The 23,372-nt window shown below is 36.5% G+C and overlaps 2 protein-coding genes across 2 annotated transcripts; both read left to right on the top strand.

Moving 5' to 3' along the window:
• Positions 502-9,342, top strand: LOC109825857 (casein kinase 1-like). Its single transcript, XM_020392762.1, has 14 exons — positions 502-999; positions 1,079-1,119; positions 2,394-2,463; positions 2,542-2,690; positions 2,838-2,933; positions 4,726-4,796; positions 5,681-5,742; positions 5,853-5,916; positions 6,009-6,093; positions 6,179-6,305; positions 6,425-6,498; positions 6,577-6,640; positions 6,732-6,865; positions 8,724-9,342. The coding sequence occupies exons 1-14, from the start codon at positions 924-926 to the stop codon at positions 9,063-9,065; spliced, it is 1,455 nt and encodes a 484-aa protein (XP_020248351.1). The 5' UTR covers positions 502-923; the 3' UTR covers positions 9,066-9,342.
• On the top strand, positions 10,020-22,438 carry LOC109825856 (serine/threonine protein phosphatase 2A regulatory subunit B''beta-like). Its single transcript, XM_020392761.1, has 13 exons — positions 10,020-10,411; positions 12,459-12,707; positions 12,816-12,921; positions 13,104-13,203; positions 16,028-16,133; positions 16,334-16,424; positions 16,865-17,006; positions 17,486-17,633; positions 17,759-17,868; positions 19,558-19,714; positions 20,076-20,201; positions 20,314-20,466; positions 21,817-22,438. Exons 1-12 carry the CDS (start codon positions 10,256-10,258, stop codon positions 20,452-20,454), a joined length of 1,632 nt encoding a protein of 543 aa, XP_020248350.1. The 5' UTR covers positions 10,020-10,255; the 3' UTR covers positions 20,455-20,466; positions 21,817-22,438.

Raw genomic sequence — 23,372 nt, forward strand, 5'->3', positions numbered from 1 at the left:
CATAAGGTTTAGTAATAATTTTAGGTGAGCTTTCTCTCACACTGCTTACGTGACAGTCTAACTGGGGCTTTGGCACAAATACTGCTAGTATTTGCGGCTGAAACATAAGGTCTAAAATACAGAGGAGCTGATCACATGAGCTGATTCGTATTGGGGAATTGACATAATTTTCTCTTAAATATATACTAGTGTGCACCCCGTGCAAAGCACGACTCCCTTTTTATTAGTTTTGCAACAGTAATTTTTTTAATGATACAATATTTTTGTAAATGCCACAATAATTTTTTTAAAAGGTACAATATTATGTTTTGTGCTACACTAATAATGCTAGTTAGCCGTAATATTTACTGTAACATGAATAATGAATCTTTAGATCATACACAAGAGTAGATAAGTATAGAGGAGTAGATGGACGCAAAGGTCTTATTTTAGAGGGGCTGCGTCGTGAAAAATAAGAAACACCCCTGATTTCTCTATAAATTACAACGACCTTGGTATCTTGTGTCTCTTTCGCCCCCATAATAAATAATAAATAAATAAAAAGACATTCACAAATCTCTCCCCTCAAAGAGAAATTAGTACAAAATTCCCATCTTTCCCCCTCTTTTTCCTCCAATCGACGTGACCTAGGTTTGAAATTTGGTCGATTCTAGGGTTTCAGATTCTGATCTGCTATTAGCTTAAGCTTGAAGGGCAACTAGGGTTTCAGATTCCGTAGATGTCGAATTCTGTGGGCGTGGGAATCTTAAGTAGTGGGCTGCAATGATTGCGATGGAGAGCTAGGGTTTTGTTTCCGTCGGAATGTAGGTCTTTTTGGGTGGTAGAGGTTTTGGGTTTGGGGAGATTTAGGTGGTATTTTATTTGGTGATTTTTGGGGATTTTTGGAGATTTTAGGGTTTGTGGATTTTGATTAATTCATAGAAATGGAGCATGTGATTGGTGGAAAGTTCAAGCTTGGGAGGAAGATTGGAAGCGGATCTTTCGGCGAGCTCTATCTTGGTATGTGATGAATCTCTAGAGTTTTACTATGCTTCAATTTATTAATTATATTAGTTTATAACGGTTTTTTTGTCTGCAGGTGTTAATGTTCAGAGCAGAGAGGAAGTGGCAGTCAAGCTGGTATCTGATGATATTAAAGTTTTTCTTTTTTTTCTTTTGTGTGTGTCGTGCGCTGTGTGGTGTGGTGTGTTGTGTGGGGGGGGGGGGGGGGTGTCATATTCCTATTTGAAATGATGTTACTTGCGGATAGTATTAGGAAGTGCTTGTAGTTTGATGGTTTTGGGGTTGCCTTGAGTCAAGTTTTTTTTTTTTTTTGTGTGAAACCATAGATAACAAATTTGGAACTCTGACCATATGTTCCATCTCTTTGCCATTATAAAATGCATATACAATCTATATATTCTGAAGTTATGGGTGATATTCATGCATAATGGATTCTAAACCAGTAGAAAGAAATTAAATCAAGATTATTTTATGGAACTTAATCATGACATGAAACTTGGAGAAGGGTTGGTTTTACGGTGCTACTAGCTTTTGAGTGTGTGCATATCGTTTTTGTTATTGGAACCTATAGAGTTTATTCTTTTCTCATGTAGAAAATGTTTTAACTGTTTGTACATAAGCACTTTAGATGTGTGACACACTTCGATGAAACTATTTAAATATCGTGAAACTGTACATCAGAATTCTAGGAGGGTGCTAAAGTTATAATGTATAAAATTAAATTTACTATTCTCCTCTTTCCTGCATAATTCACTTAAGCATAATAGCCAATAAGATAGCTAAATAGAAAGATGTTTAGATTCTTAATGCAAAATACAAAGAAATACATACTTTAGTATTTCCAGAAAAGTTTGTGTTACTTTTAGAGAATAAGAATGAAGTAGCTTATTCAAGTAGGAAATTCAGAAAGAGAATATTAAGCCATTCACTCGAGCTTGAAGAGGCCCAACTCTAGCAAAGAGCAAAAATCCCATATTTCAAAAGGACAATAGGAATTCTTAATTTAATAATTTTCTTTCATAGCAAATGAAAATTAATATTATGGGCACAGTTCCATGCTTCCGAAACAAATAAGGGACTGTCGTCATTTCTGCTTACTTTTCGTACAACAGTTGTGAAAACTCCTGGGTTTCTTTGCTGCTGATGTACACACAAAATTTAAGTCAATACTTTGTGAACTTATAGCAGTGTGTACTATCATTGATTGAAGCCTCACCTTTACTGTGAACTTCTAATGAAAGCTAATTGTGAAACCTTTTGGCACACTGTAAAATTAGATTTCACTCCCTTCCTTGTGTCATATTGCTGCTTTTCGGGTTAAAATGAAAGCAGTTCCTGAAGTATATGAAACATTTACTAATATCTTATTGACTTTTTACATTGGTTTGCAGGAATCTGTGAAGACAAAGCATCCCCAGCTTCATTATGAATCAAAATTATACATGCTTCTTCAGGGTGGAAGTAAGTAACTAAAATGATTTTCTATTTAAATTATTAAGTTTGTGATCTTGATTTCTTCTTTGATGCTGTGAAATAAAGCTGGAATTCCCCACCTGAAGTGGTTCGGTGTGGAGGGTGATTACAATATTATGGTCATTGATCTTCTCGGGCCAAGCCTGGAAGACTTGTTCAACTACTGCAATCGGAAATTCACACTGAAAACAGTACTTATGCTTGCTGATCAGATGGTAACTACATGATTCTCCCATTCTTTTTTCTTGCCTTGTTATCTGCAAGAGATAGACCTGTTAAAACTTAAGAAATGTTAATAAATTTTATTTCTTGTTGTATTCCAGTCATCTGCTATAATGTTTCTTTTTCATATTTCTATGCAGATCAATCGAGTTGAATATATGCATGCGAAGGGCTTCCTTCACAGGGATATAAAGCCAGACAACTTCCTCATGGGTTTGGGACGTAGAGCAAATCAAGTATGAAAACACCCATATAGTAATTATCTAGACTAAGCTGAACTGCATTCTTGATGTATGAAATATCTGGTCAGATTTTATTAGTTGATATGTTAACATTTTCTGCTTGCCTCACCTTTTTCCATTTCACATGTAATTTGAGATATTATTTTGGTTGTTTCCGCCGTATCTAGGCATTGAAGCCTAGCAATGGATGCTAATAGGAAAGATCGTGCAATCCATGGCTTTAATAGTAAATAAGTGCGTTGTGACTCAAATGTTTCAACATCATTGGTGTTTTCCTTCTACTTTCTCAAGAAGGATTTCTGTTAAAATTGTTTTGATGGTTACCAAGTGATGGGTGATTGTGTTTATGTGGCATGGTTCTCTTTTCCAAATTTCCCCTTGAGATATCTTTCTTTAGTTTACTTTTAGTTTGTTAAATTTCATGTTTGGTGAAGCTGTAGCTGGTTAATTGTCTATAACCCCTTTCATTCACATAAAGAGGGTTCAATTTTCTACAAATAACCATTTGCTTGACTAATTTAAGGAAAAGTACAATCTCTTCGTGCTAAGATTTTGTTATGTGATGTTGAATGTCGTGTCTGGATGTTTTCGTGTCATCAGTATTACACATATTGCATGCATCATGGGCCGGTTAGCATTGCAATGTCTACTCTTTTAAAGGACTGCGAAATATGTATGTTTTTCGTAGGTTAAAATTTCTTCCCTGAGCTGAGTATATACTTTATGACAGGCGTGTGGTTTTTCCTGTCATTGTGATTTCCCCCTACTGTTAAGCACAAGTATTACTGCTGCTAGGGACAGCTACAGGCACATGCTTTCCTTTGATATCTTGTTTGATTAATTCTTCATAATTTGTCCTAGTTCCTTTCTTTGATCTTGGCCCTTAGCACCTCTAAAGAAGCATCCATGTCCATAGAACCCAAGAATCAGAAATAGGTGAAGAATACATTCTGTGAAAAGTGGTCATATAATGATTCATGCAGAACTGGCCTTGCATCAAGATGGTTTGCTGTGAAAGATGATAGCAAAGTGCAAACACCTGTATGAAGACTGTTTATCCATATGTGTTTGCATATTATATGTTTGCTTGAAGTTAAGACTGGTGAAAGCAGCTAACTTTGGTAGACTAGAAACTTCAGACTGGGGGAATTCTTAAAATTTAGCTGCTTAGAATTTTCACTGAAAATGTGATTGGACTACCTTAGAACATTAGATGGAAGACTGTAGTTTCATTAGATAATAATCATCAGATCAATGCTGGCTGTGCTGCAATACCCTTTTGGTTGGTATTTCATGCTAGATATGGAATTTCAAACGCATACTTTCTTTCAATAATCAGTTATTTACTGAAAGGTTTCAGTAACATGCACAATTTTGTTTGTTAGATAGTCATTTGCAATATTTGAATAAGATTAGCAATATTTATTTGCTTATAAAAGGAACTATCTAGGCTTCATGCTATTCAATTTAAGTGTTCTTAATGAAACTCAAATAAGAGGTGAGAAGTTTTGTGAATATATTTAAATCATCATGTTGAGAGGAGGCAGTCAAGTATGAATTAGAATGATGCGAGCAAAATAGCATGCTGGTTAGCTCCTCTTTAGCTTTATAAGCTATTTCTTTCCTTCTGCATTTAATTTTGTATATTTATTTATTAAGCATCCGTAACTATGGATTAGCATTTGACTTATCTGGTTTGAAATTGCTCAACCTTAATGTCTTATATTTAGACTTAACTTTGAAAGCACTGTAGCATGCTCTTCTGATAGTCTATTTTTCCTAACAGGTTTATGTCATTGATTATGGACTTGCAAAGAAATATAGAGACCTTCAGACTCACAAGCACATTCCTTACAGGTGACTTGATGTTTCTTCTTGTATCAGGCACTACCTTTTAGTGCTTGAGTATGTGCTGAATCTGAATTTCACTATCATCGGGAGAACTTTTTCATTTGTTTTGGATCTCTTTTTTATTTTTATTTTTATTATCAAATAAGAGAGGGAAACACTCTGCAGATTGCTATATGAATGAGACATTTATCCATGTTGCAACGTCTCTCAGTGTATGTGGTGTAGACGCGTAAACTGTATTCTGGTTGCATATAAATGTTGATAGGATAGTTACTATGTTCTTGGTTGAGTCTTGGCAGGAGAGTGGTTAAGGAACAACATTTACAATCTTCTAACGGTTTCAATCTATGCATGATATTGCAGGGCTTAAGACGTGACATTGAAAAACATGCCTTGAGCCACTATATTTTTACCAAATGAAGAGAATACCTTATGACATGAGAGCATTTACTAATGGGTTAAGTGCAAATAGATCAACTGTAGTATTACCGAGTTGCGATTATACCCAAGTGCGAATACACCCTCTTAGTGAACTTTTTCAACTTGTTTATAAGTAAAAAAAAAATAAATCAATTGAAGGCCTATCCTAACCAATAGAATTATAAGGGGGTCTTTCCGCTTCCTCAAAACCTTTTTGATGATTTCAAGAGTCAAAAAAGATTCACCCGCGTGGGGAGGGTGGGGGAGCATTGTGGGGGACTACAAGGGGTCTATTTGCAATTCGGTGATACTCCAGGGGGTCTATTTACAATTAACCCTTTACTAATATTGCATATCATGTATATTTCAAAAAAAAAAGCCTATATCCTGTAAGTTATCATAATTGTTTGTGTGTACAGTTATCAGTTTTTTGATTATTTTGATGAAGTATTTTGGCAACATTTTAACAGGGAGAACAAGAATCTTACAGGAACAGCAAGATATGCAAGTGTTAATACTCATCTTGGAGTTGGTTAGTTTCTGATGTATTAATCCCTTAATTATATGATGACTTTTCTATACTAATATCCTAGATGCCTCAATAACCGTTTGCTCTTGTTGAATCTGCTTTATTGTTTACAGAGCAAAGCAGAAGGGATGATTTGGAATCTCTTGGATATGTGCTCATGTATTTTCTAAGAGGAAGGTTAGAACTAAATTAGAAGTGCCCTCACTGCTCTTTCTTTTCTTCTTTCTGTTGTCTTGAAACATTAATATGATTTATTTCTTGTGAACCAGTCTTCCCTGGCAGGGTTTGAAAGCTGGTACGAAAAAACAGAAGTATGATAAAATCAGTGAAAAGAAAATGATCACTCCTGTAGAGGTGTCATGAATGCTGGCCCAATAAATGTTACTGGATTTATTGTTGTGGTATCAGTTTATTAAGTCTTTATGCAATTTGATTTCAGGTACTCTGTAAATCATATCCATCAGAATTTGCAACTTATTTCCACTACTGTCGATCCCTAAAGTTTGAAGACAGGCCGGATTATTCTTATCTGAAGAAACTTTTCCGGGAGCTTTTCGTTCGAGAAGGTATATGCGTATCATGCTTTCTGTCTTCTGTTTTGTTTTTATTTTTTGACATTTTGTCGATCTTTGTAAATAAATTCAATTTTCTGATAATCATGGTTCCTGATCTTGTTGTACTGTAGGTTATCAGTATGATTATATATTTGATTGGACTGTTCTGAAGTACCCTCAGATTGGTGCTAATGCTAGATTGCGGGTATGCCTCCCTTTTTCTTTTCATGGTTTAGTGTATTGGTGATTGTATAATTATATACTATTGATATGCATTTTCCAGCAACCTAGCGGAAAAACAAGTGGGGCTGTGGGACCATCAGCAGAAAGGGCAGAAAAGACTTCAGGTTTCTCCTGCAATATGGCATGCAGTTTTTTAATGTGAAGATGTGGACTGAGAAGTGACCTAACTGTTTAATTGTTTGTATCATTTTATAGTGGGACAAGATATCCGAGATAGATTCTCTGGTGCTGTTGGAGCGCTTTCCAGAAGGAATAGTTTAGGTACTGCTCATTATGGAGATCGTTCCAGGCACAAAAATTTGGAGGAATCACCATCATCCAAGGCAGTTGTAAGTCATTAGATTATTGAAACTGATTTTAGGTTTCAACTATTCTTTTATGGTTATTTGATTCATTTGGTTATCATGAAACTTGTAACCTAATCCACAGAACATGCCCAAAGTTCTAATTCTGTTATTACTTTTGCACCTTTTGCCTTCAGTCAATTGACGGGCTAGGGGAATTTAACCCCTCAGCCTTCCAAATGCTTAAATGAGGTAGATAAAGATGTCCTGTCAGTTTATGCTTTCTCGTAAAAATTTAAATCATATTTATTGTTAAATCTACTAGACTTATCATTGATTTGTATTATTTATAATGCTATCAGAATTTTATGATTTGTTTCTAGTCAACAAGTTTTAGTGTCTCTACGTATTCTTGTAAGTTACATTTTGAGAGATTGCATGTTTGACATGTCATGGTATTTGGTCAAGAAAAAGTTGGATTGCAGATCAGCTTTTCTATTTGGTCAACAAGTTTTAATGTCTCTACGTATTCTTGTAAGTTACATTTTGAGAGATTGCATGCTTGACATGTCATGGTATTTGGTAAAAAAAAAGTTCAATTATTACTTCTTTACAAGTGTCTGAACATTTTAATAATCTTTGCTCTTTTTGTTGTGCATGTTTAGTTGATCTTGTAATTATTGTTAAGCTGCCAACAGCAATTACCGCTTTGTAAACTAAACCATAAAGATCCGGATACTATTTTGAAAAAAAAAAGCAAACTAGAAGTGCAATTACTACTTAGATTAGTAACCTTAGTTTAAACTGTTAGCAAAAGTATGTTCGTTGGCCTTCTCGTGACGAGGAAGTTTGACTTGGTTCAAGCTTTTTATCTTGCACGGCTCACCTCCCCCAAAATCCCAACCTATCTTTGATCGAGGCGGACGCGGACCTCTTTTTTTCCGTACCATTTGTCCTGTTGTTACCTGCACGATCGCCCCAGATTCAAAAATTTGATAGGATATTTCATTTATTCAACTTGGATAGAATACAATTGACCATTTTCTGGTTTATTCAAACCACATACTGATCTGATTTGGAAGAGCTAGTCACGTGATTCACATATCCCAGTGGCTGGCATTCTAGATGTATATGGTGGTAATATTTTGTTTATGTATTACGAGGATTTGAACCTGGATGGCACAGTGCAAATCTATATATCTCTATATATGCATTAAGGCTTGAACCATGTGAGGTAGAAGTGTATACTGAAATAGCCCTTAGCTTGTAAAAAGTTGAAGAGCTGGCTTCTCTTTTTCACTTATTATGTGTTAATTTAGATTTAAGTCTACCTATTTAACGTGCGCCTTCAATTTGTATAATATGTGTAACTTTGCTAGTGAACAATAACAGTATGTTTTCCTTACCTCAAGTATGGATACCTTTTTTCCGCTTGCATTTTTCTACTGCTTAGCAAACAATTAGGCCTTCTTTGTTTGAATAGAATATAAGACATGTTTCCGTTTAGATCTGTAGTAACAGCTAGATCTTTTGACAAGACAGTAGCTCGTATATGCACTAGTGCTCATCGCCGAGCGAGATGCCCTGAGCTTCCTAACAGCTTTTTGCTTGCCTGCTAATGGAGTATGATGACTGCCCACAGCTTCCTAATAGTTTTTTTTCCCATTTATAGTATCTGTGAATTGATCTTTTTCTCCATTGAGACGCAATTCATGAGTCACCACCTCTTGTGATGTATGCAAAAAAATAATTACAGAAAGCAGGAAATGCCAAGAATGCAGTTTCCTTCCCAATCTAGCTTGTAGCCATGAGCCTAAAATGACAAGAAACAATGTCTTTTGCCCTTGACCCTAGTTTTCTCTTTGTAATAACGATTCTGTTTCTGTTTTTAATGAATTTTCAGGTTGTTGACCCAGAGAAACCTCGTCCATCCTCTCGTCCATCTTCTCGTCCATCCTCTCGTAATGGCAGCACCTCAAAGAGGGGTATAGCCTCAAGCAGCCGTCCTACTTCTACAGAGCCCAGTGACCAGCATCATCCTTCTCGTTCTAGCCGTCTTGCTTCAAGCAGCAGCGCCTACGATCGCCCAGCCACAGTAGGGAGGCTCCATTCTTCTACTCTTGAGCGCAGATTCTCACCTCGCTCTCGAAATTCACCAGCAGCAGCAGCAGGAGGCAGCGGCCATGAAGAACCTCCAGTTCGAAGATTTGATCTCCTCTCCATTGGCGCTGATCGAAGAAAGTGAAATAAGTAGTACATTGCCATTTTTCGCGTCTTTGGTTGTGTTCTTATCTCATCTTTGCCTTTGTGGTATGAAGATATGATTGATTATTAGGGAGAAACCTAAATTTGTTGTTCATTCATTAATCCTGTTTCAACAGCTTAAAACAGAAACGTTTTGATATATTGTTTTCCTGGCTTGTCTTGCGGCTGGGATTGATTATGTGTGGAGAATTCATTCGCGGATAATTTGTTTATATGAGACGTTACATTACCAATAAAGCAACTGTGTTCTATATACATTTCTGAGTTTTCGATTGAAGATTAGAATAATCTGTGATTAATTTAGTCTGGTTTCTTTACCTGTTACGATAGTTGAATCTTGATACTGACCGATTTTCTGAAATTAGGAATTCCCCGTCTATAGATATTTCTCTGACTGTGAGGCCCGTATCAAAATTGAGGAGTATCTCGAAAGTTAGCATCATGTTGGCTCCATTCTCATGAACGGTACGTTTTATATTTGAATTAATTGTCGTGTATAATAACATTAGAAAATTTTTTCAAGGACCCAAAATATGAGATTAACATGGGGACACATGAGTTGTTCCTCTCCTATTGCATAATGAACTGACCATCGTTAAACAAAGCTCATATCAATAAACAAAGAAGCATGTGGCTACATGAGCAATCACTTGAAGATCTCCACGCAATCTTTCTCCGACGACGGCACGGCCAACGCGTAAACCACGTGACTTCTACCCTCAAAAGGCGACAGTGACCCCCCCAACCCTGCCCTTAATAACGGGGTTCCAGCAAAGCTCACTCAACCGGTGATCATACCTTGGGTTCCAGTATCGCGAGGATCAAGTTAGACGTAACCAGCGCCCCCCCCATCACGTGCGAAAAGTTTCCAACGACCTGATCAGTGGGTCCCACACCGCGTATATGTACACACGTAAATATTGACCGTTGCGCCCTCTTCTCTCTCTCTCTCTCTCTCTTGTTCTCCATCAACCAGCGGCCGAGTCTCGATCTCGATTCAATTCTCAATCGCTCTCTCTCTCTTCTCTCCCCCCTCGTTTCTTTTCTTCGAATTCAATTGATTTTGAATAGAAAAGAGTGGCGATCTAGGATTTCATATTGATCGGCGTCGATTTGGGCGGTGAGCTGATGGTCTAGGGTTTCCTTGGGTTCCCTGATTGTTTTCCAAGGATGGGCGAGGAATCAGAGGGGAGAGGAGATGGATCGTCTCTCGATCCGGAGCTTCTTCAGCTTCAAGAAGTGTCTTCGGTGGCGTTGAGGGATAATCCGGAGGTCGCGGAGCAGTTGTATAGGCAATGGCTCGCTCTCCCCGAAACTGCCCGATTGGTAATGTTTTCAATAGTTTTCGCTCGTACGAATGTTCAATTGGATGATGGATTGATACTTTCTAGTTTCTGCTGGCTTGCAATGATGGCTTTCCGTATTACTAGAGACAAAGATTGATTCTTTAGCTAGTTCCATGGCAACCTTGTGGTGGAACTTCACTCTTTTTGACTATTGGTTGTTTCTGAAAACTGTAAACTTTATATCGGAAATTCCGTCATTTCGTTAGAACCAGATAGTTCTGATCAACCATTTGGATTTCACTATGCTGTCTTATTCAATATCGCGAACTTGGAGGCCCAGTGATATGTATGATGCTTGGTCAGAACCCCATCAGGTTTGGAGCGTTTAGGGTTCTGGAGTTATGCTTGGTCAGAACCCCATCAGATTCTAAGTGTGATGTTCACTATTTAATTAACTGGTCAATATTTTTGTTGGCAGTGTTAAAAAAACACGAACTTACTAAGTGTGCGGTTTTACAGTGCTTAACGATTAATCGGATTATGCGTCAATTAATTGAACTATGCGGAATTATGCATTTTTGGATTTTTAATATATATTTATTATTTTTCATATTTTCAAACATATAAAATTTATGAAAAATAGAAAATATTCTTAAGAAGCTTTGGCTAATCTGTTTCACCGGAGAGCTTTGAGGGGAACGTCAGAGAGCTTCAAGGTGATTGTTGGAGAGCTTGTAGGGAGAGTGTCGGAGGTGGGACGATCTTCCAGTGAATTTCCGAAAAAGGCATGAGGTTGAGCAAGCCTCGACAAAGGTTGGAGGTATTTGTTGCAGCTGCAAGGTTTGAACAAGAGAGAGGAGAAGCAGAACTTTGGAAAAACTTTAGGGTTAGAGGTTTTTCACTTTAGTAGTTGGCCCAGGTTTGGGGTAAACGGGTTTTGAGCCGGAAAGGATTTAAAAGAAGAGCGCCCGCATAAAAATGATGCAGGTGCTTATGGAACATGCACCCGATTATATGGATGACTGCATAATAGAGTGCTTTCCCCCTGATCGGAGCAGTTCCAACCCATTTAAGCACAAGCAGCCGCTTAATCCGCATTTTAGAAAATTGCTTGTTGGACTCTGGAGCAATCAATCCAGCTAGTTAGCCATTAAAGACACAATGCCAGTTTCATTATAAAATTCAAAATTATCTTATCAAAATTTAAAATGGTCTATGGCTAAATCCCCAGGTCATCATCCACTCATATCTCCCAAAGAAGCTCTGCTACCTGTTAAAGCCGAGCAACCTTGATTTTTTTTTCATTATAGTTTATTAAGAAGCCTTGATGTCCTATTATGTTCGGAACATGATCTTGATTTGTAATTCTAGAATCTATGTTAAAAACTGCTAGTCAGGAATTAATGCCAAGAATTAATTATACCTGTGCATAAAAAATTGCAGCAGGCTTTCTTCTTCTAAGCAATAAGTAATGTATCTTTTCATTACTGTGATTTGGCCTGGACAAAAGCAAGGACCACCTCATCCTTGCTAGTGGAGTCTGCTCAGTTGAATATACTTCTTTTGTCGTTCCTGCTAGTGCTAATGTGATTGGGCATTCTTTTCATAATTAATGTGGGAAAATTTTGCATATTAGTGTCTCACCTTTTAGTGTCTGTATGCAGGTGAAATCTTTGATTGAAGATGCAAAAATTAAGCAACCTAGATTTCCCCCCCATTATAGTTGATTAAGAAGCCATGGTGCCCTATTACAATGGGAACGTGATCTTGATTTGTAATCCTAGAATCTATGTGAAAACTTATTATTTAGGAATTAATGCCAAGAATCAAGTATACCTATGCATAAAAAATAAAATAAAATTAAAGCAGGCTATTCTTCTTTTATGCAATAAGTAATGTATCTTTTTTAATACTGTGATTCGGCGTGGTGAAAAGCAAGGACCACCTCATCCTTGCTAGTGGAGTTTGCTAAGTTGAATATAGTTCTTGTCTTTCCTGCTAGTGCTAATGTGTGTGGGCATTCTTTTCATAAATAATGTGGGAAAATTCTGCACAGGAATGTCTCATCTTTTAGTGTCTGAATGTAGGTGAAATCTTTGATTGACGATGCAAAAACTGGCATGTCCTTGAATGCTTCCGGAACATCAAGTGGGAATGCTGCTTCAAGTAATTCAGTGCCGTCCATGTTTCCTGCTGGCAGTGCACCACCTCTTTCACCAAGAAGCCCATGTGGCTCACCTCGTTTCATAAGACGTGGTGCAGGGAGTAGCGGGCCTTCACCTTTAGGTTCTCCATTAAGAATACTTAGAGAGAAAGTGAGAGAAGTGATACCTCAGGTATCCATTTTCTAAACAACATTTGTCTTTCTTTTTATGGTGGTGAATACAAGCTCTTTTTTTTTTCTGGTTAGTGCTCTACTAACAGATATGTTGATTATATTGCAGTTCTATTTCCAGAATGGGCGACCACCACCTAGAGAAGAAAAGGAGGAGTGCTTATCCAGAATTGATCAGTTTTTCCTTAACCACTTGGATGGACTGCAGGTTCAAGGTGAGATGCTTCCATTCACAATTATCCACACTTGATATGGAATTTTGGTTAATCATTCTATATTGGACGTTGCATGGAAGAGTAGGATTCATAGAGTTACCCCAAAAATGGGATAATGGCTTAGTCGTCGTATTCTGAATTGAATATCAAGAACTAAACCTTTTACTTTTTCGTAATATCAGAATTTAGATTGGTTACGAAGGAAATCTGCAAGCTGCCATCATTCGTTTACAGTGCTCTTTTCAGAAAGATTGATGTTCATTCTACAGGAAGGGTGACAAGGTATGCAGAGGAATTTTTTTAATTTTGAGCTGCTATGGTAAACTAAATTCCAATACATTTGTGGTTATGAGAAATAAATTTATTCTTCTAAAGAAAAAGAAATAATTTATTTGGTATACTTTTGTTAGATAACTTGGCTGCCTTTTTAAAAAGTTATTGTGATTTTCTTTTCCTCTTCATTACTGACCAAATGGTTACGAGGCTTTGTTCAGTTTCCTCATACTAGTGTTTCCTTATGTCTGTAGAATATCTCTAGCTACTACACGACTACTGCACTGAGACAATTATTACTTTAATGATTTTTAAACCTAGGTTTTGAGCTCAGCTTTAACTAAAGTGAATTCTCTTGAGTTCTTCTTTTGAAAGGGCTTATATTAATGGGCAATTAAGAAACAGATGGAAGGCAAAATAATCAAGAAGATGAAAACAAAGGTTATACTAAAAAGAATGCATTGTGACCAAAGGAAAATTTATTGTCAAATCGACATGCTGAGAATAAACATAACCTATATGTTTGATATATTAAATACACTAACAACAAAACTAGGAACTTGTTATGCTAGTTTTCTGCGGTTCGCCCCTTTTTGTCTATCAACTTATCACTTTACATTAATATCTGACCCACTCTTCCCAAATATTAATTTCAACTTAAGATTGATGTATCTACCGTAACCTATATGTTTGATATATTAAATACACTATCAACAAAACTAGGAACTCGTTATGCTAGTTTTCTGCGGTTCGCCCCTTTTTGCCTATCAACTTATCACTTTACATTAATATCTAACCCACTCTTCCCAAATATTAATTTCAACTTAAGATTGATGTATCTACCGCACACAAGTCAACTTCATATTTCTGATATTATGCTCCCACTTCCAGCTTAACTTTCTTTAAGCTAAATTCAGAAATAATCCAGTTGTTGAGTTCAAGTATTAATTGCACTTCAGATCACAATAGCCTTTTTTTTATTTTTTTGTTAGAGGCCATAGTTCCATCCAGTAGAATGTGATTATTAGTATCCTTATCATTGCTTTTCTGTTAGAACTTAGAAGTGTTATGTTAGAGACATAGAGCTGCTCATTCATTTGGAGAGAATTATATGTTAACATGCTTGATATCTCTTTTCTCAACTGATTCAACTTCAAAAGTTTTCTATTGCATGAACAAGACTTTTTGTGTGTGCGCGCGCGCACGCGCACGCGTGTGAAATTTGAGAGTTTCTAGTAGACAATATTCACCCCTATTTCTGAGAAAACATTTTACTTCTTAGATCTTTTCAGTAGAGGAGTCCCTTTGGTTAAATGTTATAATCAAGACAGCTGAAAGTTATAAGGTATTATTTAGATTGGGCTAGATGAACTGGAAGATCATGGATAGTTTTGGTATATGTTCAGTTGTTGAAGGGCCAGAAAACTAAAGAAATGTACCAAGATAATAAATTTTCGATATGATCTTATAGTTCAAGATTCAGTAAGCTATCGTCTTGTATGCAGATGAGCCTTAGACTCGCCAGAAGGCACTGTCCTAGCTGTATTGGGAAAATGTTAGTCACTTGTCAACTTTATTGCACAAAGATGAAGGATACAGATGTATTATGATCATGCTATCCGAATATCCATCATGATATAGAAATTTACTCTTGCTTGGAAAAGATATAAGAATAGATTACTCTCGTTCAGAGAAGGTGTGAGCTGAATTAATTGCTCTCCTGTGTCTCTTCCTTTATCGGAGGTTTGGTTATGACGGCTTACATCATCCTGTACATCCTCAGTCTCAACCATGAAGATGATAGTAAGGAGAAGCCTGAGGAACAAGATGTAAACAAGATCAAAAGTGAACCATTATAGAGTAGTAGATACTGGAAGCTGATATCATATGTAGGATTTGGTCAAATCAGGATTTTGTTTGAGCCTTTAGCTGATCAGGTTACCATAAGATGATAATTAAGGAGAAATCTGAGGCGCTAGCAAAACAGAAACAAGATTAAAGGCGTACCATTAGTAGAGTAATAGGTATAAGAAGCTGATATCATATGTAGGATCTGATCAAATCAGGATTTTGTTTGAGACTCTAGCCAGTCAAGTTAGGATCGAAGAAGAGGGATGAGGATGGGAGAAGCGAGGTTTGGTTGCTAGTGGATTTGAGTGGCGTTCACGTGCAGTGGACCATGGCTGGGGCTCTTGCTTAGTGGATTGCTATGGTTGTTGGCATGAGTTTGTTAGGAAGGCAAGTGTGGGGAGAATGGACAGGAGATTTTGCAGGATGTGGCACTGAGGAAGCTGTAGGTGATCGGATCTTTCCAATGTGAGCCTAAACTTTAAATTAACACTAAGTACTCTAATAGTATGTTTGTTATTAGAAATGGAATTTCAGTTTGTTAGTCTATATTTTTTATGTCCTTGTTAGACAGATTATTAATGGACATAATTATCTTATACTTTATTTGAACTACTACGAAGAGTTGTTTTTAACAAGTTTCCTTCATGTATCCAAATCAAAATATGATTTCGGTGGTGGAACTCCAAACTAGGCATTGAAAGTTGAAACAACTAGGCTTTTATCCATATTAAGATTACAGCCTTTGTTCTAAACTCTAAAATTCAAAGCACAAGTTATATTTTCAATTCTGAAGAAGCTTTTAGCGATGAAGTTGTGTTATAAGTCCTATCTATATCCATCCATGTATGTCATTTGACATGTGAATTAGTGCATGAGCATGAGTTAATTATGTTCTGTACCATGTTTTCATTATTTGTTAAGTTTATTGGATGTTTGGTTCACTATATGCCTAACCATGTCACTGGTTTTTACGTGCTTTTAGGGATGCATTTATCGATTATTGGGTCAATAACAACATGATGACCATGGATACAGCCACACATATATTCACGATTTTGAAGAAACCAGATAGAAAGTATCTCACCCAGGTTCATATTCTGTCACATGTTTCCCTGTTTTAGATGACACATTTACCTTTCCTTGAAATGCATATTCCTTTTCCCCTAGAGTCTGCCTTTGCTGTTTCGTTGAAATGCACATTTACCTATTTTGCATTTTTTGCGGTTAAAGAGCTTTGGGTGTAATTTTCTATGTTTAGTGCTGATTGTGTTCTATTTTGACAATATAGGAGGACTTCAAACCTGTTCTTCGAGACCTTCTAGAAACTCATCCAGGATTGGAATTTCTGCAGGCAACACCTGAGTTCCAGGAAAGATATGGTTGGTTTTCTTTCTCTTTAGCAGTTTCTTTCGAAGATAATTATGATTAATTCTGTAGACTGTTTTCTTTTTCTTTTTAAAATCTTTTTCTTTGAAAGTATATAGTTGTGAGATGAAAGTATGTCCATATATTATTCCTCGTCATTGGTCATTTGGATTATGCCCGGCCTCTTGCAACTTGTAATTTTCAAAGTTGGAAGTATCATCAATTTTAAAGAAGAAAAACTGCTTAAATTGTGATTCAAGTCTCAGTTTGGTAGAAGAAAGCATCTAAGTGTTCATGGAGATGTGTTCATCAGTTAGCTTGCAGTTTTAAGATAGTAGATGATTTTGTGCACTCCTCCATTAAATTTCACTTTTTTTCACTTTGATAATTTGCATTTACTTTTGGTGCCCAATGGTGTTAGCAAGACTAATATGGTTTCATGTTTTGTTCACAGCCGAAACTGTCATATACAGAATATTTTACTATGTGAATAGATCTGGAAATGGCCATCTTACTCTAAGAGAGCTGAAGCGTGGAAACTTAATAGTTGCAATGCAGCATGCAGATGAGGAGGAGGACATAAACAAAGTTCTAAGGTGATTTACTTGCTTATGAATGTAGTATCCGTATAATTGAGTAGTAATCATATTATTAAGAATGCTGCATTTTATGCATTGTTTTCTTAATATACTCAGTTCTTGTTGACCAGAGTTCTCAGCTTTAATTATAAGCCTTGGGTTTTGTATTCACTTAGATTTTTCTTTCTGGGTTTGATATTTCAGCTTGTTTAATTATTTGTTTTATTTGCTTCCAATTTCCACACATCCTTATGTGAACTTCATTTAGAAAAAAAGATGGTAAATTGTGGATATTGACTAAATTCAACAGTTCATGTTTTCAGACAATGTCTGTCATGCCACAGCGTGATAGAAGTAGTATTCTAGTTTTTATGGTTGACGATTATGGACAATGACCATGGTATTTAACCATGATTTTGCTATGCCTACGATAAGCTATAAAATCTATAATGGGAATAATCTTCATTGTATTATTTAGTTTCTGTTTAATTATACAGGTACTTTTCGTATGAGCACTTCTACGTGATATACTGCAAATTTTGGGAGCTTGATACGGACCATGATTTCTTGATCAACAAAGAGAACCTCATAAGATATGGAAATCATGCGCTTACTTATAGAATTGTTGACAGAATCTTTTCACAGGTTTGTAGCTGTTAAATATTGTCATTATTCTCATGTACTAAGGGTTAATTCAATGTTTACAAGTAAATCAGGAGACCTCTTAATACTTACCTGTGACATTGCCTTATGTTGTAAATGCATTTTAGGTTCCCAGAAAATTTACAAGCAAGGTTGAAGGAAAAATGGGTTATGAAGATTTTGTTTATTTTATATTGTCGGAGGAAGATAAATCATCTGAACCTAGCCTTGAGTATTGGTAAGATATTGATGATGTAATTGCTGATAAGTCTTAATCCCATTGCATAGAAAGTCCTAATTAAACTGTGTTTCCTTTTTTATGATTCAGCCTAGTGTTGCCTTGTTTTCTACTAGTGTTGCATTGTTTCTCTTCTTTTAATAAAAATCAGGTTCTGATTATATTTCTGCCCTTTAATCTGTAATTCTAATCTGTAATTCTATGATATGTGTAGCTCCAGCTTCTGAGATCTGTATGAAAAGGTTTAAGTCCTTTTTTTTTGCGTTTGTGTGCTTGTGGCAGAGCTATATAATATACTTAATTTTTGTTTTTGGTTATACTGGATGTTAGAATATAAAAATATATGATCCTCAACCCTCACCACGACTTCAAAGTTTTGGTGTGGCGACAAACTTCAAGATGGTATCAGAGCAACCCAGGTTCTCTTTCCACCAGCCATGAATTTAAAGCGGATCTTTAAAAAAATTGATCACGCTATGTGAGTCCAGGTTTCAGCCCATAACAAGGGCGATCAACCTGCCGTGGGGCGGGGTGGGGTTGGGTGGGGGAGGGGTAAGGGGCATGTTATAATTTAGAAATATACATCTCAAGTCCTCAACCCTCATCAACCATAGCTTTATCAATCACTCCAAATTCTATTACTATCATCTTGTCTATTAGTCCAAGTTAAGTAGCAACCTGACTGACTGAGATGTTTAATTTGACAAGAACCTATGCAAATGTGAAAAATCTCTAGTCTCATAATCAGTAACCTGAGCTCTTTTTATTTTTATTTTTGCAGTTTTCAGAACAGTATTGCTCTCAAATATCCCCTCTGCTTAAATAAATAATTTGTGTTTAATGAATTATTTGCATGGGCATATTTAATTGAGTTTAGTGAATTATTTGCATGGGTATAGTTGTTTTTGTCTTTTTCGATGAACGCTCCAGGTCTTCACTTCCTTTTATTTCGCATGAATGATGCTTGACTAAGAAGGGCATTTTATGTGTGTGTGGAGAGGGAGGGAGGGAGGGAGGAGGGTTGACAATAGTTTGCCTTTTGATGGAGAGGCCTTTTAAAAATAATTGAACGCACGAACCAGTGATTGATGGAGAGGCCTTTTAAAAATAATTGAATGCACGAACCAGTGAGAAAGACCTCGCTTAAGAGAGAGAGAGAGAGTTGACGATAGTTCGCCTTTTGATGGAGAGGCCTTTTAAAAATAATTGAATGCACGAACCAGTGAGAAAGACCTCGCTTAAGACGTTAAAATCTATATGGTACTCTTCAAATTGAATTTTTTTAGTCATTTAATTTTTACATTTTATTTTGATTACTTATTCATTTCATGACATGGCACATTAATGTCAATAGTTAATGCCTTGCATGTTTAAGGCACTATAATTTGGTAAGGTAGCAATTATTTTTGTGTCTCTAGCTGGATATATATGAGAACCATTTTTATCCACTATGGTGCCTGTTATCTACATAATGTTACGTGATATATGCTGTTCGTTGTCCTCTATCAAACATGGGACCTCAACTTCCATGAAACTGATATTCGTCATTTAGAACCTTATTTGTAACCAATAGAACTCTTAGTTATATTTGCTATAACCTGTGCTGTGTTAAATTTGGAGTTATGGTTACTGATTTAGAATCAGTAGACTCTAGGTTGCAGTCACTTAACAAATAAATTGGCTACTCAGGTTCAAGTGTATAGATTTGGATGGGAATGGGATTCTGACACGTAACGAGATGCAATTCTTTTATGAGGAGCAGCTGCATCGCATGGAGTGTATGGCACAGGAACCCGTACTCTTTGAGGACATCTTATGCCAGATGATTGATATGATTGGTCCAGAGGTCTCTTAACATGTTTGGGCAATAAATTTGTGTCGTGTGTGTGCGTGCGTTCGCGTGTGTATGTATATATATAATTTAATGATGAGTATCATATTATATACAAGGGGTTTCCCTCATGTAGAGTAATGTGGCTAACTCTCAGCCAGATTATGTGCTGAGTTAAGTAATAAAGAAAGAATCCCCATTCTTCACTTGGCTGAGATGCAGCCTGATCACCGTATATGAGGGAAACCCCTCGTATTTCATATTATACTCATTATTATTATTATTATTATACACACACATATTCGTACGGAAATATGTATGTATGTACATGATTATCTGAAGATGTAATCTCATGTCTCTGGCGTCTATTATGCAGAACGAGAGCTACTTGACTTTGCGTGACCTAAAAGGATGCAAACTGTCTGGAAATGTTTTCAACATCCTTTTCAACCTCAACAAGTTCATGGCATTTGAAACTCGTGATCCATTTCTTATTCGTCAGGCAAGTTCCTGCTTTCGGCATGCTTGTTTATTACTTGTCTTGTTAATGTTATTTTAAAGATTTAAACTGATTGTGGTGCTTATGATAGCCTTCTTCATTGTTGTCCATGCAGGAGCGTGAAAATCCGACATTGACAGAGTGGGATCGTTTTGCACATAGAGAATATATTAGGCTGTCAATGGAGGAAGATGGTGAAGATGCTTCCAATGGAAGTGGGGATGTGTGGGATGAATCACTCGAGGCTCCCTTTTGAATTCACATTCAGGTTAGGTTTTTCTTTATTTTCTGAGAAAATACGCTTGTCCCTTATAATTGTCACTGATTTCTGGCTGAATTACAAATTTACCTTTTTACTTTTTATTTCCTGAAGACAAATTTATATGATAGTGGTACATGTGACTAGCAATGTATGGCACTAGACAGCTCAATGGAATACTGCATCTAGGATGTTAAGACCCAGATAGCATTATACTGTGGAAAGATGGCCTTGTGGAGGAACTCAAAATTCTCCTGCCAATAACTTAATGTGAACAAAAAGGACTACTAAATGAAAATAACAATCTGTTAGGTGCCAATAATTAATATATTAGACATAACTAACATATCGCATCTGTTATTGTCAGTATGGTGATGAAGTATCATTTAGTTTGATTTTTAGGCGAAAGGCTTTGAACCCGTGTGATCCGGGAAGGGAACCTTCTATTATAAATTTATAATCATGGGTCTAAACATGTTTAACCTATCCATTTGTTTTCCTTTTTCTCGTTGGGACTAATCATTTTCCTTCTACCTTGGCCTTTCCTCCCATTTGTGGACATGGATAATGGGAGTTCTACCTGGGTTTGGTTAATCACCACTGTTCTGCCTGGGTATCTTTATCCGCGTTGGATAAACCCAAAGCAATCTGAAATTAGATGGGTTGGAGTTGGATGCATGTAAAACTCCAACTTCCCACCTGAGTAGTGTAACAAATGGGGGTGCTTGAGCTGGATCCCAGCTACAACATGAGCACAATATGCACCGTAAAGTATTCTACTACTGATTATAAACAAGTAGACATGAATAGTACAAAGTACAAACCACATAAAACTCAAAATCTGAAGTATGCCAGTGGTGGAAATTATGTTCAATTTTAATCAGCATCAGAAGCAGCACCGTCATAGTTGCTTAAACAGGGCCAAGGCTCTATTTTGAAGAGGAGGCTTGATGATAGTATTTTATGAGAAGCTTTGCACCTGATATTGACCCCTTTGAGTGTTTGACTTCCTGGCTGAGGAGTTGTGAAGAAGGAAGGGGCTTGTTGTAAAACTTGGGTCAGTTACCTGGACGGAAATTACTTGGTCATACAATTTGAATTTGTGTAACTTAGGAGAAACCTCGTGGATTTTCTCAAACTAAGAAAGAGTTTAGTGAGTAGCGACGTAAAAGATTCTTATGGGGAATCATAGTCAAAAGAAGAAAAAAATGAATGCAAACACGTTTCTGTAGATTATGTTCAGCTTTTGCCTGGAGTTAGTGTAGTCAGCTTCATTATTAGTTAGTCGCAGGTCTATTCCTACTAACTTTGGTATTGTCCCGCTGTTCTATTAATCAAGTCATGGTTTTTCTTCTCCAGGTTCCTTTACAAAGAAGCTCTTGTGTGGCGGGTGATTTTCAAGAGCTCAGAAAAGAAGCAGCAACAGAATTTTGTTTCAAAGAACTTGGATGCAGCTACTCTCCTAATCTTGATGAACAGTAAAATTTTCTGATGCGTGAGTATTTATGCTGAGGGTACTGAAAGAAAACATCATTTGTTGAATCACTTTGGTTGGCAGTTCCCTGTATGGTACCCAAGAAAAGAGATGATCACACTATTGATTAAATAATGCCCAGGTATCATAATTCATTGTAAAATTGGTTTTATACATCCTTGGAGAAGATTCAATTTTGTGCCTAGTTCAATTTTATCCTGTTCTCCACCCTTGGAAGTACACATAGGTGCCAATTTATTTATGGATTTCTAGGACATTGGATCTTCCAGTTCTCAAGTCGCTCATACCCGATGTACCTCAGCACCCTTTTTGATATTAGATCCAATATGTACGATGGATTTGAGGGAAGAAACTTAATTATTTTTCTTATTTTAGTTTTTTCCTTGTTGATTTACTTGTTCAAATTCGTCTTTTTAATGTTTTCTTCGTTAAAGCTTGTATTTAAAACCTTATTTAGAAACTGTGACAAAATATGATTGTAATTCATTGATTTATTTGATCAGAATTCTTGTAGTTATCACTTGTTTGGATGCACATCATTGTGGATGATTTGGCTAAAAATTTAACTCAATGTATGTTTTCTCAAGTCTCTTTTAGGATGTGGATTTGAAGGAAATTGCTATTTACTGGTTGGTTGGTGAAGTATCTATTAGTTGGAAGTTTAGTGTCGAAGCTGTAAGTCTCCGTGTCTAGTTTAGCTCATATTATTAGGACTGTTACTCAGATGCATGAAACCGACACATTAGGCTACCTAATGTTGTTGGTATATACTGAGATTCATAAATTTGACTTAAGACCAGTGCTACCTAAAGCTGGTGATGGTATATACTGAGATTCATAAATTTGACTTAAGACCAGTGCTACCTAAAGCTGGTGATATTTTTCCTGCACTTGTTCCGCAGCAATTAGTTGATTCGTTTAAGACCAGTGCTACCTAAAGCTGGTGATATTTTTCCTGCACTTGTTCCGCAGCAATTAGTTGATTCGTCGGTTCAATGTTTTCGTTGTAACTCACTAAGTTCTAAGACCTTTTGCTGCATCAGTCATGTTTATGTTCCTTGGTAATTACCAATGAAGTAGCAGAACCCATTTGATCATTTGTCGGAGAGCAAATAGCATTTTTTTTTAAAAATTCAAATCTTGAGACGTTGAAAAGGAAGTCGGAAGTTGGCATAACCATTAGCAATCAGCAGAATTAGATTTTTTTTTTAATTCTCTTTTATGCTTGCAGTCGACGAAGTGGGAAGAACTCTACCTTACGTAAACTCCTTATTTGCTGGCCGAGTATGGCAAAGGTCTTACATGCATCCTACTCCTTCACACACAGAAATCCTACACACCTTTTAATTTCTTCTACCTTATGTAAACTCCTTATTTGCTGAAGTCAACAGTAGCAGCTATATGACAAGTCTCAGCTACT

Source organism: Asparagus officinalis, chromosome 10 (genome assembly GCF_001876935.1).
Source record: "Asparagus officinalis chromosome 10, Aspof.V1, whole genome shotgun sequence".
Lineage (NCBI taxonomy): Eukaryota > Viridiplantae > Streptophyta > Magnoliopsida > Asparagales > Asparagaceae > Asparagus > Asparagus officinalis.

Coding starts and splice junctions, on each gene's coding strand:
- LOC109825857 (XM_020392762.1), top strand. CDS start 924: ATGGAGCATGTGATTGGTGGAAAGTTCAAGCTTGGGAGGAAGATTGGA. Junction 2,464..2,541: donor CATGCTTCTTCAGGGTGGAA/GTAAGTAACTAA, acceptor TGTGAAATAAAG/CTGGAATTCCCCACCTGAAG. Junction 6,866..8,723: donor CACCATCATCCAAGGCAGTT/GTAAGTCATTAG, acceptor ATGAATTTTCAG/GTTGTTGACCCAGAGAAACC.
- LOC109825856 (XM_020392761.1), top strand. CDS start 10,256: ATGGGCGAGGAATCAGAGGGGAGAGGAGATGGATCGTCTCTCGATCCG. Junction 16,425..16,864: donor TGAGTTCCAGGAAAGATATG/GTTGGTTTTCTT, acceptor TTTTGTTCACAG/CCGAAACTGTCATATACAGA. Junction 17,634..17,758: donor TTGACAGAATCTTTTCACAG/GTTTGTAGCTGT, acceptor AATGCATTTTAG/GTTCCCAGAAAATTTACAAG.